The sequence below is a fragment of the Electrophorus electricus genome, chromosome 18, assembly GCF_041902795.1.
Source record: "Electrophorus electricus isolate QZ-2024a chromosome 18, ASM4190279v1, whole genome shotgun sequence".
Lineage (NCBI taxonomy): Eukaryota > Metazoa > Chordata > Actinopteri > Gymnotiformes > Gymnotidae > Electrophorus > Electrophorus electricus.
In genome coordinates this window covers 10,841,076-10,858,254 of record NC_137514.1, presented here as the reverse complement: position 1 = coordinate 10,858,254, position 17,179 = coordinate 10,841,076, and the positions used below count along the sequence as shown (strand labels likewise).

The 17,179-nt window shown below is 47.5% G+C and overlaps 1 protein-coding gene across 13 annotated transcripts in view; it reads left to right on the top strand.

Annotated features, from left to right (window-relative positions):
- The window catches only part of atp11a (ATPase phospholipid transporting 11A), a 52,016-nt gene extending 35,281 nt beyond the window's left edge, over positions 1-16,735 (top strand). Inside the window, exons 17-31 of one of the 13 annotated variants that reach the window (XR_014118025.1) lie at positions 52-155; positions 1,186-1,367; positions 2,488-2,739; positions 2,933-3,107; positions 3,580-3,682; positions 4,125-4,270; positions 4,610-4,669; positions 4,803-4,930; positions 7,253-7,388; positions 7,969-7,992; positions 10,331-10,396; positions 11,108-11,273; positions 13,072-13,161; positions 15,475-15,590; positions 16,360-16,376. Coding sequence is in view for 10 of the 13 variants with exons in the window: in XM_035534876.2 (XP_035390769.1) it covers positions 52-155; positions 1,186-1,367; positions 2,488-2,739; positions 2,933-3,107; positions 3,580-3,682; positions 4,125-4,270; positions 4,610-4,669; positions 4,803-4,930; positions 7,253-7,388; positions 7,969-7,992; positions 10,331-10,396; positions 10,518-10,621; positions 11,108-11,273; positions 15,475-15,747 (1,919 nt within the window). In the remaining 3 variants the exon portion in view is untranslated. Of the gene's footprint in view, positions 1-51; positions 156-1,185; positions 1,368-2,487; positions 2,740-2,932; positions 3,108-3,579; positions 3,683-4,124; positions 4,271-4,609; positions 4,670-4,802; positions 4,931-7,252; positions 7,389-7,968; positions 7,993-10,330; positions 10,397-10,517; positions 10,622-11,107; positions 11,274-13,071; positions 13,162-13,792; positions 13,881-15,474 lie in introns of those variants that run through there. The other 12 variants (XM_081700723.1, XM_035534879.2, XM_035534878.2 and 9 more) reach the window with 12 other exon arrangements.
- The last annotated feature ends 444 nt before the right edge of the window (positions 16,736-17,179 follow it).

The window sequence follows — 17,179 nt, the reverse complement described above, 5'->3', positions numbered from 1 at the left end:
TTGTTCATTTGTTTGTTTGTCTGTTTGTTTGTTTGTTTATGCCATCCTCAGGGGAGCTGTACCTGTTCTGTAAAGGCGCCGACTCATCCATTTTCCCCCGGATCGTCTCGGGGAAAGTGGCGCGCGTGCAGGAACACGTGGAGCACAATGCGGTGGTGAGCAGAAAGCCCCCCCCCCCCACACGCAACCACACCCAGCACTCGGTGGCGTGTGGGAGATCTTTTTTTTTTCTCCTTCTTTCGTTGTGGCGTAGCTTATATGGGAGTTTTGGGACGTAGCCTGGCATATAAAAGAGAAAACATTTGACCTGGGTCCTTCACATCAGGCTCCTATGACAGGATCCTGTGGCAGGGTCCATTAGTGCTGTCTTAATTTAGTTTGCGTTTTATTTTAGGTGTCTTATTTTTAGGTTTTTTGTGGTTGTTTGGGGTTTTTGGATATATATCACCAGTTATATATTTGGAGGTGGTATGTGATCATACATCATGAACATTTTTTTATGGTCTTCCCATGTTATTTGCAGAGGATCTCAAAATAGGAATATGTACGTCAGTATGGCTGAGTGATTGGATATGCTATTACGTCATTGTTATATTTTTTATATGGGTATAGAGGCTTCTAGAATGATGATTGCATTTTTCAGTCAACCAAGCATGTCAGAGCGATAAAGTAAATAAATGTATTGTTTTTCTTGTTGCACAGCCTCAACTGGGTACTGCATGCACGTCAACAGACCTTAGAAAACCGAACACATGCATAGCATGATGTTATCACGGGCATTACCTCGGGTCAGCCTTTTGGCCCTGTGGTCACTAAAAACAGTCCAGAAATCTGATCTCAGTTCAGCATTTCTATTCTGAGACTTTCCTCATGGACCCACATGTGCATCGGCGTGGTGCGTGAGCCAGCCGCAGATCCCAGCCCGTTCGCTCTCGTGGCGCTGATGGATTCGGGCCAGCCCCGTTGCCAGGCGATTTTTGTTGTTGTTATTGTTGTTGTTTTGGGGCTGAAGCAAAGCTTTATGAGCCAAACACACTGTAGTAGTTTCCCCGTTGAATATAGAGGACTTTTATGCGACTGTCGAGCTCAGATGTTACTCCTAAAGCCCGTATCGGTGGGTATTAAATGACAGATCATGGTAGGAGTCGGACTGAGTCCTCATGATCATGCCTGTCCCACCTTTAGGAAGGTTTACGGACTCTCTGTGTGGCCTATAAGAAGCTGAGTGGGGAGGACTACGAGGAAGTGTGCCATCACCTGAGCAGCGCGAGGCTAGCCCTGCACGACCGGGATAAGAAGCTAGCTGAAGCTTACGACCTCATCGAGAGGGACTTCATCCTGCTCGGAGCGACGGCCGTCGAGGACAGGTGGGTCATGGCCCAAATAGGTCATTTGGAATCAACTTTTTCCCACGAGGCCGACCGCTAATGGGACCGTCCTACGTCTCGCTGATTCGAGGGCCGCTAATCCTTCTTTAACCGGACCGGACCGAACCGGGTTGGGCACAGAAGGCCCTGAGCGTATTAGTCACAACCCTACAGTTCTCCACCGGCCGCTGCAACCAACCGTGACCGCAGTCACGGCCGGTCGCAACCTCGGACCTTCTGGGAAACCTGATGTTAATATCCCACATTCTCGTTAGTTGGCAGGTAGCCAGGGGACACTCGTTGACACCTGTGTGAGGTGTCAGGACCCGGATACATGGTCTCCGTGTCAAACCCACCCCGCGCCTGTCTCCGTAGCGACAGCCCCACGTCCACGTTAATTGCCAGTCGATAGAGGCTGCGTGCCGGTTTCTTAAAAGTCATTAGAGCGCCACTCCGATCGATTGGCAGTCTGGACAGGCCTGGTGGAGCAGTGATGTACTTGTTGCCCTTTTCAGTCTGACACGTCAAGTGACATACGCCAAGCTTTCACTCAGCAGCGCCGTTTGGGTCGTCGGGTCGAGATACCGTCACCGCTCACCAGTGACAAGCAAGGAGTTTGGCTGTGCCAGCGCCAGAGCTACAGAGTTCAGAATGGGTCTAGTCTCCACACCCAGAGTGACGCACAGCCCAAACTAAAATGGAGGTCCGGTTCACCGTCGCCTTGGACTTCCGTTCAAGAGTTTCGCTTTAAGTATGGATAAGGCACCTTAGAAAATTTCTAGGAAGTCAGTTAAACAATGGCTGAAATTACGCATTTAAGTGCCCTTTGGAGTTTAAATGTAAACTGGGAGGTGAAATCTGATGTTTAGAAGTTAGAAAGGGGGTTAAAAACCCAGCGATTAGCCCAGCAGTGTTGTGAGCAGTGAGAGGTGTCTGGTTCTCTGCTTCCAGGTGATGATCTCTTTTCCGTTATTATTTATTAAGAGAATTTTTTATTATTTTTAAAATTCTTTTTAGAATCTTTTGTTATTTCAGAAAAGCTTTAACTAGATCCAGTTTTCTACAGTGCAGTTTGTAAGAAAAGGTGGGTGAACGCTAACGGCTCCGCCCCGCCCCTCAGACTGCAGGATAAAGCGGCCGACACCATCGAATCCCTGCACAAGGCCGGCATGAAGGTGTGGGTGCTCACAGGGGACAAGATGGAGACGGCGGCAGCCACGTGCTATGCCAGCAAGCTGTTCCGCCGCTCCACCCAGATCCTGGAGCTGACCACGAAGCGCGCCGAGGAACAGAGCTTGCACGACGCGCTGTTCGAACTGAGCAAGACCGTGCTTCGACAGCAGGGCAGCATGAGCCGTGACACCTTCTCAGGGTGGGCAGATGACGCTTGCACACACACACACACACACACAGTGCTTATGCTAAAGCGCACATAGACAAAGCGGCGTAAACGCAGACTCATACACACGCCCATACACGGAGCCTTGTACACACACACACACACCTCTGCACGCGTATTTGACGAACCTGTGTGTGTGTGTGTGTGGGGCTGCCTGCGTCCACAGTCTCTCGGGCGAGTTCCAGGACTACGGGCTGATCATCGACGGCGCGACGCTGTCCGCGGTGCTGAAGCCCGCCCAGGAGGGCGGCGGGGGCAACTACAGGGACATCTTCCTGGAGATCTGCAGGAGCTGCAGCGCCGTGCTCTGCTGCCGCATGGCCCCCCTGCAGAAAGCGCAGGTGACCCGGCACGGCCCGCCACATCACTTCCTGTTGGTTAAGAGCCACTTCCTGTGACTTGCGGACAAACATGAGAAAAAACACGCTACTGTCATCCCAACCCTCCCGAGTCATAGCAGCCTGACCCACACCAGATACAGCAGCTCTCTCTCGCCCTCGCTCGCCCTCGCTCGCCCTCGCTCCCTCTCTCTCTCTCGCTCCCTCTCTCGCTCCCTCTCTCGCTCCCTCTCTCGCTCTCTCTCTCTCCCGTGCTCTCTCTCGCTCCCCCCCCCCTCAAATATTTACTTGTTTCTTGTCTGTCGTTCATAAAAAAAAGTAAAAACAAGAAACAGGAGGGATTGAGGTCAGACTCGGATGGCCAGACACGGGGAAATCACCGGCACTACGACGCAAGCGAGTGCTGGTGATCGTTGACCGTGGTAGTGACTGGTTTGTTTAACCGGGACTAAAGTGTGCGTTTTGGTTCTGTCAGATCGTTAAGCTGATCAAGGCCTCGAAAGAGCACCCCATCACGCTGGCCATCGGGGACGGGGCCAACGACGTCAGCATGATTCTGGAGGCCCATGTGGGCATAGGTAAGCATTCACCGTCGGCTAAGGACTCAAAACAATACCCCAGATCGCCCGTCACCCTGACCCTGACCTGTGCATTTGCAACATGGTGGTCACACTGAACTCCCATCTGTGAAACTACCTATTGCCTGGTTACGCCAAATGACCATGCCAAGTAGTGACTTTAATATTAAAACAAACAAGCAAAAGCGATAACAGTGTCGAGCTTCAGTTGAAGTACTTTTCTTAGCGGCCACTCCGCTTGCCTAATTAGTCGGTCTCGTTACATTATACGCCAGTATGTTGCCATGGATACAACACAACGGGACACAGACCGAGCTCACCCGCTCTTCCAAAGCTTCCGGTTCGCCCCCTTCACTGCGCCGTCTAAGCTCCGGGCGCCCGAGCCACGCCCCTTTTCCTCTGTCCCCTGCCGACCTGAACGGCCTCCTCCTTCTGCCCCAAGGCATCATGGGTAAGGAGGGGCGCCAGGCGGCCCGCAACAGCGACTACGCAGTACCGAAATTCAAACACCTGAAGAAGATGCTCCTCGTGCACGGACACTACTACTACATCAGAATCTCCGAGCTGGTGCAGTACTTCTTCTACAAGGTACACCCCTCCCCTGCTGGCAAGCACGCGTGACGACTATTAAATTCATTGCAATTATTGTTTCAAACGTACATTATGCGCCTAGTAAAGTTGACCAGTCAAAAGGCGAGTTTTTTTGCGTGTGTGTGTGTGTGTGTGTGTGTGTTCCACTCAAATGCCTGTATAATGGTGGATGTGTTTTTCAGTGACTGGCAGTAACACCCTGCAATGTTGATGGTGTTATTTATAGCCTCAGAGTTCTCACTTTATGCTGCAAGGTGTTTTTTTGTTCACTTGGGACTGTAGCAAGTGGAGATCTATACATTTCATGTATCTCTCTCTCTCTCTCTCTCTTCCCAGAATGTGTGTTTTATATTTCCTCAGTTCCTTTATCAGTTCTTCTGTGGCTTCTCACAGCAGGTACGTGTGTTTTTCTCGCACCACCGCACGCCGTTGAACGTTTAAGCCGATGATCGTGCGCCTTTACCTGTCTTCCTGTACATCCTCACTACCTTTCTTTTTTTTTTTTTTTACGTTTTTTGTCCCTCTGTAGCCCCTGTACGACACGGCGTATCTCACCCTGTACAACATCAGCTTCACTTCCCTGCCCATCCTGTTATACAGTCTGATCGAGCAGCACATTAACGCGGACATTCTGAAAAGGGAACCGTCTCTCTACAGGTGAGCCTCTCAGCTCTGTGTGTCTCCGTATGGCCACGCTGTCCCCAGATCAGATTGCACCAACCGCGCGCACGCACACACACACACACACACACACACACACGCGCGCGCGCGCACACACACACTTGTTTGTCTGCAATGAATTTTTTACAGCTCAAGGAAAAGAATACGTCACGTCACTGTTCTGACCAGGACGATTAAGTTGGCACTAACTAATTTCTGCTAACATTGAGTCTAGTTTAGCGGGTTTTGGGCGCGCCGGCCTTTTAAACCATGCACGCATCACGAGAAATGCCAATACTCCAAGCCCACGGGTCTCGTCACAGTCGTGGGCCTGTTCGTGTGGCTCGGCGAACACAGGGAAGTGTTGTGCCGTTGCACGTGAATGCCCCTGGTATTTTTAGAGCTTGCATGTTGCTATATTTGGCCTCCTCTCCCAGAGCTATATACACATATCCCAGCCTGCCTGCTATTTAAACCAACCATATCATCGTTTAGAGGCAGAGGGCTTGGTGGATGCATGCACGCGCGCGCACACACACACACACTGTGAAATGGACCAAAGCAGGCCATTAAACCCAAAGGGACAGCTGGAAGAATGTTCTGCAGCTGACAGCAGAACACAGCCGTTAGCAGTGCCGTTAACGAGAGGTTTTCCCGAGCCTCATCAGACTCAGACGTCTGATACGGATGTTTTTAACCAGGCCCTTCGAGCAAGCGATTTCCCCATTATCAGACGTGGCTGTACCAGAGTTCAAGTCACTTAATTGTGATTTGTAAACATGCATATTGCAGTCTGATTCTTGTTAATGGATCATGTTCAGAATCAGACTTAAAGGGGTAGTTCACTCCAAAGTGCTAATGGTTTATGAGATCAAGAAGCTGGATGGTAACAGGACCAATCAACTCCCCTTCATCGTGCTGTCTGATACCCGCTCTGAATGACTCATTTTGGGGGTTTGTCTCTTCAGCTTTCTGCCAGAGGCGTTTGTACATGTCAGCGTAACAAAAGACTCCTTAAAATGTAGCCTGTCCTTTTAAAGTGTGCACTTGGCCTCGCGGGGGCTCACGCAGCTCCCAATCGTTACAGCGCTGGAGGCCGGAGACCATCCTAACCTGGCGGGAAGGCTTTGTTTGTTCAGCCTTTCGCTTTCCTGCAATGATCCATACAGCATTTTCCTCTCTGCCGTGGATGTAATTGCACAAAAACTATCTCTCTTACTGTGGGTGCGGGAAAGGCCCTGGCTGGCATGTGGCTGGTTTTGGATCAGGACATTGTAGCCATCCCGTTCCACCAGCGGACCCCCCGGGGGAATGCGGTATTAGAGTGCTTAAGACTGTTTAGGGGTTAGTGTCTCTGGGAGGGAAAGGGTTAAGCGATGCCTGCACAGATGTTCTTCCCTTAAATGTCATCAGATTCAACCGGATTATAAATGACGCTGAGAAACGGCCCTCCGGCAAGTGTAGCTACTGCACACCCATATGCTCTTAAAAGTACATTTTCACTCGCAATTCTTTATTTGTCAATAGATCTAAAAAGGAATAAATAAAAATGACACTACCAGGCTGTGTGGCGCTCCCTCGTTGTGCGGTTGAAACGAGAAGTTTCTCCAAATTTTTCTTTTTTGTTTTTGATGCGTGTGTGTGTGTGTGTGTGTGTGTGTGTGTGTGTTTTGCCCCATTCATCCCTCACTTTTAACAAAATACCCTGTCAGTCCCTGCTGAGAAGAAGCGTCCCCACACCCTGATCCCGCCACTCCCATGAGATTGTTGTTGTTGTTGTTGTTGTTGTTGTTGTATATGTCAGCATTAGGGGTTTGCTTGCATCCTTTTTTTCCCCATGTGCCCACAAAACCTCGTAGACCACCTGCACAGTGATTACTGGCTCCTGCCAGCTTCCCTCACAAGTCTCCTTCCTTCTCCGAGGCTGTGTTGAGGGACGGTCTTGTCTGGGTGGTGTGGTGCAGCGTCCAGTTCCTCACAGTTGAACCAGCGGTGCTCACTCCAAACACTCGGATGTTATTTTGCAGCCTTTTCCTGTCTTTTCCTGCATGGCTAGAATGATCTTTGGTCTTCAGCTTTTATTCAGATTCCCGCTTCTGACCAACCGTACTTCGATTGAAGGAGTCTCCTATCCAGAAAAGTTAACTTATTAACATAAATACCGATAAACTGCGTTTCATATGTACATGCCCCGAGAGGCGTGAAGCTAAAAAAGTAACAATGTGACGGTATTAAATAAAAGATATTATGTTCACCCCATATGATGCCGGTGAGAGTTTGTTTGTACTAATGCGTCACACATGCTTTTCCCACCTTCAGGGACATTGCGAAGAATTCTCTCCTGCAGTGGCCTGTTTTCATCTACTGGACATTTTTGGGGGTCTTTGACGCAATGGTCTTCTTCTTCGGCGCCTTCTTCCTGTTTGACAACACCACCTTCACCAGCAATGGACAGGTAATGACCTCGTCGCCGTGACGCTCCACGTTTTTGGTTCTTGTTTTTTTTCCTTTCTCCCGATGGTATCAAATCACAGTCATCTTTGCGTTCTTTCCTTCATTGAGTAACTGAATCACATGCAGCGTGCGTGCGTGCGTGCTGGTTAGCTGAAGTGTTGGTTGTAATGGTTTCCGTGCGGGTTAACGTGTGTGTCTGTGGTAAAGTGAGGTTGTGAACCAGCTTGCAGACGTCTCGTCTGTCTCCCTCCGCACACATTTAGAACCATTACAGGTGCTTCTCCATTCATGTGTGCGACACAGAGCATGTTGGGTAACCAGTCAGACATCTTTCTCTGTGCCATTCAGTTCAATCATATTAATCTTTTTCGATTGCGTTTTTTTACCTGTTTGGTTCGATTTTTAAGTTTATAACATCCTAATTTTTTTCTTTACTTCCTTGTCCCCCAACCCCTCCCCCCTTCTCTGGTTGATCCTTTTTATTTCTCTCTCTTCTTCTTCCTCTGCTTTTTTTTGTCTTTTTTTTTTTTTTTTCCCCTGTTTTGGTTTTTTGTGTTTTTTGCTTTTCCTCCTTTCCTCAGCTAATGGCCACCAACACGCAGATGGTAAGCCTGTCCCTGTCTGTCTTTTCATCTTCTTTTGGGTTTTAATTCGGTCTGTTTCTGACCCCCTTCCCACTACGTCTTCCCAACAAAGCCTGAAGCTCACACTCACACCATTGTGATCTCCTGTGCCTCAAAACAAGCACCCCCCCCCCCCCCCCCATCTCCGAAGCGTGCTCGCTAGGCCCGGGCGCCGTAGGCTTTGACCGCGTCCTCACTCTGTTACCCACGTCTCATTGTGTAGTGCAGTAGGACTTTGTGTTTCCATCTAAGTGTGCATCCAGCGCGAAGCCCTTGGGGGTGGGGTGGGGAAGGTCGTTGTCGTCCCCGTCGTCCTCGCCGGTCTGTTGGACCCAAGGTCTGTCATCCATAGCTCACTGCAAGGGCAAATGGTGAAATAAGAAAGAGTAGGGAGGGCCACCCCTTCTTGGTCGTGCGGCCGAACGTCCGTTAAGCGGCGTGGAACAGCCGGAAACTTCCGAAGACGCTTTCATGTCGCGTCCCTTACAATTCCGTTCTTCCCCCACCTGATGCATAACGCTAACGTGCATCTGAAGCTGAAGCTTAAAGCGATCTTTTCAGTATCATTTGGCCTTGCAGTGGATGTTAACATTAGACTTTTATTATTCTTGTTTGTCCCATCGGTAAGTTCACCGTGCGCCTGTTTGTGCGTGTACATGTTAACCGTGTTTACTTTGTTGTCAGCTACTCATCAGCTTCACGTGGTGTTTACTAAATCTCTAAAGCGCACCGTCACGTGCTGTACCGTGTCACGTCTGCTGTGGCTTTGTTTAACGCACCGTTTTTTGTTGTTGTTGTTTGTTTTTGTTTGTTTGTTTGTTTGGGTTTGGTTTTTTTGTTGGGTTTTTTTTGGGAGCGAGTCGTCGTGTCCGAGAGTGGTCAGCAGATCCGGAGGACGTCGCTCGAGAGGCACGCGCACTGCGAGCCTGATAAACGCTTCACGCACACCGAGCAGTCGTCCTGCATCCGTTACACTACGGGGCAGGACAGCGGACTACCGTAGGGCTGGACTCAATTACCGGTCCGTTATGTCCCAAAATAAAAGTACACATTAAATCCCATTAGGACTATTAAAAAAACATTACCGCGGGCCTAAGGGCCAGGAGATGAGGGCCTCGCGACAACAGACCAGTACCAACAAAGCCTTCGTATTCACGGGAGACGCACGAGTGGAAAACGCGTTACCGTGGTGTGACCTCAGACGGTGTAGCCCAGCTTTTGGCTACGTGTCTCGGTAAATTCGCTGACCTCAGAAATGTCGCTAATCTTTTTCTCTAATCCTCACTAATGGACACGCTGTAGATGTCTTAGTATCAACTCAGTATTCGTTTTTTAGATTTGCTGCTCCTAGCGTTAAGGAAGCGAAGGCCATCACTGAGCCTTCAACCTGCCTTTTTTCAGAGTCGGTGGAATCCGATATTCAAGATCGTCCCCCCGTTGTAAACCCAGGGGCGGTTGTTTTTTAACGATAATTAGCCATTTTCCATCCTTTTCTGTTTTTGTAAAGTCATTTTAAAAGTCGTAAAAGTGTTCATAGCAGAAGACTCCTCAACGACACCAAAATTATATATTGAACTTCAATTTGAATTCCACAAGGATATTTCTGCAGATCTCCTTGACTCAAACGGCATTCGGCGGTAACCAGCAAGCTTCCCAAAGCAGCCGTCAGTCGCTAGAAAAAAGCGTTTTAAATGTTAATTTTTGTTAATGCTTCTGATGGAGCCCTTCTTCAGTGTGGAGTCAAGGTTCCAGTCTCGGGCCCTTGTTTCTGATGTATAGCAGCATCTCTAAATCTGCTTTAAACTTTTTTTGTGTGCATGTACTTTTAGTTGAAAATCAACCTAATAATGTTCAACAAAAATCCATTTTTTTCCAATTTTTTTTCAAATCAAAAATCCATTTTATTTATAAAGATAGATGTAGATTTTTAGATTTAATGTTGTATAATTAGTTTATTTTTAACTGATTTATATATATTGTGATTTTTTTTTTGTGTGAAAATGTTAAGATCCTATAGGTAGACACCACATACTGATATTTTACGTTTGTTCTTTTCAGTATGTGAAAATGGATAATGCCAGACACCACTTCAAGAACTGAAATGCTATGAAAATAAACGAAGCACCTTATTTCTACTAATCATTTGGCCATCAAATATAGCTAGTAGCGTCTAATAGATTTATAGTCGTAACGTAATTATAATGTATCGTTTAAATGAGTAGTGTCAGGGCGCGTAGTGTAACCCAGGTTAGAGGGTTTTATGCCATTGTGTGTTTTTATTAAGTTTGTGTTATTCCTTTTATTTTTTATTCTGTACCAGATGTTTGGAAACTGGACGTTCGGAACTCTAGTGTTTACAGTGCTGGTATTTACGGTCACTTTAAAGGTAACGCATGTGCACAAATACACACACAGTATTATAATCATTCTTGTTTCTGAACTGGGTGAAAGTAATTATAATCCTATTTCATGAGTTAACTTTATAGAGAACTATTGTCTCTCTGCAGCTTGCTCTTGACACACACTACTGGACATGGATCAACCACTTTGTCATTTGGGGGTCGCTGCTGTTCTATGTAATCTTCTCCCTGCTTTGGGGGGGTATTATTTGGTACGTTATCTTCTCCCTGCTTTGGGGGTCGGGAGGGTATTATTTGGTACGTTACACCAACTCTGTCTTTGTATCTTCTTCCTCTGTTCTTCCTTTAATTTTTAATACAGTTAAGCTTCAACGCACCAACCATAAGCAAGTAAAAGTAATTAGTGTGCAAAACAGTAAGCCAACAAAAACTGTTTTTGCCTCAAGCTTGTTATATGCAGCCAAAACATGATCTTCCTTTTTAAGGTTTTATTTTTTAACAAGCAAAATCATTTCCTAAATCAGCATGACTGGTCTTATGATCAGAACACACAAAGCCCCAGTTCATGAAAGCTACCTCAGCGCGTAATACGTAATGTCAGTAACACCTTCAGTGGTTGGATTCCAGCCTAACGTGAGGTTTATATTATATATATATATATATATATATATATATATATATATATATATATATATATATATATGTATGTCTTCCTGTCTCTCTGTGCTGGCTAAAAGGCCCTTTCTGAACTACCAGAGGATGTACTACGTCTTCATGCAGATGCTGGCCAGTGGGCCAGCCTGGCTGGGCATCGCCCTGCTGCTGGTGGTCAGTCTGCTGCCCGACGTGCTCAAGAAGGTCCTCTGCAGAGCCCTGTGGCCCACCACCACGGAGAGAATGCAGGTGCGTCCACCCCCGCGGGGGTCCTGTCTGGTTTTCAGGTTAACCGCCTGTCGGTGCGCACAAATGCCAGTCAGAGACAATATGTGGGCATCACGGGGTGTGAAAAAAACCCAAACCACAACCACATGTCAGTTTAACATGCCAGGAAGCATAACATGATCACCTCTGCCAGAACACTGTGTGGGTTGCGTTCCCTTTCTTACAGGGCTGAGGATGCTTCGAAGTGCAAAATATAACACTGAGGCCAAGTCCACACCAAAGGATATAATTCATATACTAATTTTACAGTTAATTAGCATTCAGGTGTACCATATTATGTAATGTCCGGTGCGGTGTAGATATTACAGCCCGGCCTATACATTCCTGGCATATTGATCAGCCGCTAGCACACGGCATTTAAGTGGGATTGGTTTTGTGGGGGGGGGTCGTCCAATCTGCTGCTCTTAGCAACAGCATTCTAATTCTTCTGGCTCATCTCCCATTATTGTTTTTAATATTTAAACTATTTTTAAAGCTTTTTTTAAAATTATTATTATTACCTGGCCAGTTTCTTGGAGTAACGTTGTGTGGCCTGTTTTGACCGAACAGCAGCACCGTGCTCACACCGGGCCTTTCCTCCTCACTAGCAGCCCTTCTCCGCACTTCCCCACTAACCGAATAAATGCGGCTCGGCGCTGAGCACACATCTCTGCCCTCACTCAGTACCTCTCGCCGCTGACCTTCACCCCTCCCTCCAAGTTGGGAGAGTTACGTAAAAAAAATCATTAATCACCTATTAAAATGTATCTGCAGCCTAAACAGTACTATATTAAAGTGCTGTGTTCTAGTTACGTTGGGATTCATTTTATAGTCCAAACAGGAACCTTGCCGACGACGTTGCAGCATGAAAACGCTGAGGGGAGCCGTTAACGGGATTAAAACCGTTAAAGGGGGAGAGAGGGGTCCTTGTTAGGTTGTAGTGAAATCCTGTTGGTGATCGCCACACTTTTTATGTCACGGTAACGGAATACCTTTCTGTAGCCTGATGATGTAACACTGTTACAGGTATTCTGTTGCTACCCAAGCCGGGCAACGCAACCTGCACAAAGTTCAGAATACAAGACATAACCCATCTCAACCAGTATGTAGGAACGGCGGCATTTTTTTTTTTTTTTTACCTCAACACTAATTGAGCTCGGGGGGTCTGAAATGTAAATATCGCTGTGAAAACAAAAATTGACAAGATTCCCGGGAAGAAACGGAAGGAGGAAGGTGCCTTCTTTCACTTGTTTTTGGAGGATTTCCTTAATTTCCTTGTTAAAAAGTTTTTTTAAAGAAACGCTTGTGTCTTTTCTAAAGGAAGTGAAAATATGCCATATTTCCTCTTTACTCACCTTTTGAAACGTTCCAGAGCTTTGCTGTTAAACTGCTAAACTTCAGCTGTTTATTATAAGGATTAGTTTTGCTAATATTCTACTACTTCCTCGTTATGGTTAACATGACACTTATGAACCTGAACTCGCATGGTGATTCATGTCAGCGTGTACGTCTGTGCTAATGTACTACAGTATCCTAGTTCTAGACTTTCTGGGTGCATCTAAAGCTCTGCTGCAGGGTTATGGCTTGCATCCTTGCTACTGCTTCTAAACTCTTTTATCTTCCCCCTCTTCCTTTCTTCTCCTCCGTCACCTCTCCTGCTGGCGTGATGGTGCGATTGCAACCTTGAACTTGCCCTAAACGCTCCCCCCCCCCCGCCGCCTTTAACCTCTGACGCCGTGGCGTTTGCCCCGTGAACCCTCCGTTGCCGTGACAACGGCAGACGAAGCGTCAGTGCCTTACTGCCGAGCAGTCCACCATATTTATGCTCTCCCAGACCTCCAGCAGCATCAGTCTCTGAGCTGGGCAGGAGGTGACCCTTTCACACTCTCAGCATGCGCGCACGTGTGTACACTCGCGTGGGGTTGTCTGCCTGCAACGAGTCATTGTAGGGTACTCAGAGCTACACACTAATTAGTGAGACATTTTAACTAACAACAACAAAAAAGCCACTCTGTGCGGTAGACCTGATTACTGTCAGGTTAAATGCTTGATTGGAGACTTTTCCACGTTGCCAATTAAACATTAATTCCTAGCAGCAGGCTCTGGCCCTGACAGGGCGTCCCGAGCTGTCGGTGACGATTGTACCCTCCATTGCGTTTCGTTCGCAGGCCCACGCTGCTCTGTTCGGTGCATGCACCCATGCATGTGACCCGAATGCATGACCGCGCACCTCTGTGTTGTGCTGTCCTGTCCAAACGTTTGTTTTTGTTTTTTCATGATTAATATAAACTCAATATGGTTTCATATATTAGTTTTACCTGAGATAACTGAGATGTGGACGGTGGAAGCATGAATCTTTCAGTAGAAACGCTAAAAAAACAGAAAACTGCAAAGAAGAATATCCACATGACGATAGTTATTTCCTTTAGGCTAAGTCACGCGCACACATGCGTGTGTGTGTGTCTGTGCGTGTCTGCATGTGTGTGTTTGACCGTTTCCAGATGAAAGCCAATAGGACCTTACTTGCACACAGTGAAGACTCACTGTTAGATGGGGTTCAGACGACCACTGAGACGTAACAGTACCATGGTAATGCAAGAACTCTGGGCCTAGAGTCATAAACATGACCCACCATCAGACTGACCAAATCTGGAATCCCATTTCCCAAGAAATACTATCTAGGACTGTTAACCACTTGTGGCACAGCGGTGTAAAAACACACCACAAAAGGACGCATTTATTCTAGTGTGATACGGCTGTGGCACAAACCAATCACGGAACACTGGGACCAGATACCGTCGTGACGAAGCTCAGTCACTGTGCCACAGTAGGGTTTTGTCTGCGGTATTTCCAAACGCATTCATGACCTCATGTCAGGAGGAAGTCCTGTTTGGAGTGTATTCCAGCGTCCAAGGCTTTGATTGGTCTGATGGTCCTGGACCCAGAAGGTGCCCGGTGCCGTGCAGCAGTGTGGGGTGTGTGTCCTTAGACGCTTGTGTGGTGTGGGACTTTTACTGCAGCAAGTTCTCTAATATTGCTACACACACACACACACACACACACACAAAAAGGTGTGAGGAACACAACTCATTAATTATACTTATTGCACTAATTTACTGATTGCAAAAGAGACCACAGAAACACCATTCCAATACTACTGAATGGCCATTCAGTCCTGGAGCATGCTGAAATATTGGCACAAGCCAAGGATATTAAATATTATAAATATCACACTCAGTCATCCATGATTGTACCACAACATGTACCTACTGTAACTATACTGTGTAAAAAAAACAAACTGTACTGTTAAACTATATATAGAAGTAGTTATTTAATTGTTTGCTCTATTGGTGTTAACTGCTCTGAGACCCTCTAGTGTTCAGATGTATTAGTACAGGATTTTGTTTCTAGTTACATATGGGGGTCATTCAGTTCACAAGATCCATGTGAAAACTCCACTGCATTAAGTATTTTTGAAGGATCTTTGCACATGGCCAGGCCACTTCAAGAATTTCCCATAGTTCTATCTGAGCTGACTAATTCCTAAAAAGCTTCAGACCCAGTGTTGCGGCTACAGCCGTAGATTTCTGATCTGAGCTCAGGTCTGGGCAAACGGACATGTGGAGTGTCAGAATGAGTGATAATTCAAGCCTCAGCTTTCTTAGCATGACAATTAAATTTAAGCACTCCTGATCACTTCACTGTAGTATAAACTGTTGGCCTGGACAGAGGCTAATGTGTGCGGTTTTAAATTCTGTCCACATCGGTCAAATCCACACTTTCCAAGACTGGATGACCTTAAGTTTCTCTCTCACTTTTGTCAGCGCATGGTGTGTGTTTTTCTTTTAGCAGTTTCGTTTTAATCTTGTTCATTTGCTGCGCAAGTTCTGTTGGAGGCTTCAAGATTTATTTAAATATTTTTTTATTTACTTTTTTTTTTTTTTTTTTTTTTTTTACTGATCATCTCGCCTCGTCTCGTGTGATGCTCTTGTGTGGTGTCCCCGTGCACGTCGTGTTCTGAGGTGTATAAATTCCACCACGTCTCCACGTGTTTCTCACTCTCTCCTTTTCTCCCTTGTTCTCTTTTGCCTCTCTCTCCCTCTCTCTCTCTCTCTCTCTCTCTCTCTCTCTCTCTCTCTCTCCCTCTCTCTCTCTCCCTCTCTCTCTCTCCTTCTCTTCACAGAACGCAGATAAGCTGTACAGAGGTCCTCTGTCAGAGTTCACCCCTCTCTCCCCCCTCCACGGCCCCCCTGTCCGGGGCAGGCATGGTGACGAGGGGCTGGGTCACTCCCACCACAGGTCTGACTCCTCCCCTCGTAAAAAAGTGATGTACACCCACTGGGGGGGCGGGCCCGATTACTGCACGTTCCGCTCTTTCCTCTGGTCTGGGGAAACGCAGAGGCTGTCCACGGAAGCGTACGATTACACCCCACCTGGGCCCGAAACGTCTGTTTAAACGTCCCTTACAGAGAAGCACATAAAGTCCAGACTAGTATTTTTTTGGCGGGGGGGAACTGACATGGTTTCTTTCAGACTAGCCCACTGGTCTAGATGGGCTCGCAGTCTTATAGTCCTACAGCCAGACTGGCTTGCTGTTTTATACTGTCATATATTAAACACCGATCTGGAATCGATTCTCATGCCAACAGCTGTGAAGAGGTGTTTAAATACGCACTCTCGGTGCACAGACGTTCCACCAAGGCTGCCCACAGCGATTGGGCCGTGGGTCGCTCCACGGGAATGTTCAAAGAACTGTGTTAAGGGGCCTTGGGACCCTTTTACCTTGAGTCCTGTGTGTGTATATGTGTGTGGGGGGGTAGTATGCCCAATCATCTGTTCTCTTATCCCATATAAAAATTACTTGACTTGAATACACTGGCACTGAGCAGCTAGCATCTAGGTTCCCTCTCTCTGAACGTGGCTGTGACATTTAAACGGCCTCGCATGCTTTGAAGGCCGATCATCATATTTTTCTGTTCTTTCTTCTCTTCACCTTCTGCCTTTCTCTTTTTTTAAATGATATTTTTATTACTATTTATCTATTTATTTCTTCTTCTTTTTTTTATAGAGCAAACTGGTGTTGCCTTTGTGCAGATCTGTTTTTGAGGAACACCCCGTAAGCCGCAGCCGTGTTCCACTGTAAGTGGCTTCATTTTGGCCGTTGTCACCGTCACTAGATTAGAAGTGGACGAGGGTGTGTCTGTGGACCGGCTGCCACACTGACATCCTCGAGTCATATAACACAGTCTGTGACTAGACTGTCTCTTCGGTTTCTTCCAAAGAGAAGAAACTCTTTTGTAGTGCCAGAAACGCTAAAACTAGCAGCTTCGCTAGCGTTTTTGGCACCAGAGCCATCTGTCCACCCTAGCTCTGCCTTATTGCTTCAACCTCTCCCATGTCTCGCGTCGTAGTTCGGACACCAAAGCTTGTATAAACCGAGTAAACGGAGTAAACTAGTGTTATTTATTTGCCTTATGCTGACGAGAGTTTGGCGGGGGGCAGGGTTGGGGAGAAGAGCAGAGATGGGGGCGCGGGGTTGGGGAGAAGAGCAGCGATGGGGGGGCGGGGTTGGGGAGAAGAGCAGAGATTGGGGGGGCGGGGTTGGGGAGAAGAGCAGAGATGGGGGGCGTGGGGTTGGGGAGAAGAGCAGAGATGGGGGGGCGGGGTTGGGGAGAAGAGCAGAGATGGGGGGGCGGGGTTGGGGAGAAGAGCAGAGATGGGGGCGCGGGGTTGGGGAGAAGAGCAGAGATGGGGGGGCGGGGTTGGGGAGAAGAGCAGAGATGGGGGGGCGGGGTTGGGGAGAAGAGCAGAGATGGGGGGGCGGGGTTGGGGAGAAGAGCAGAGATGGGGGCGCGGGGTTGGGGAGAAGAGCAGAGATGGGGGCGCGG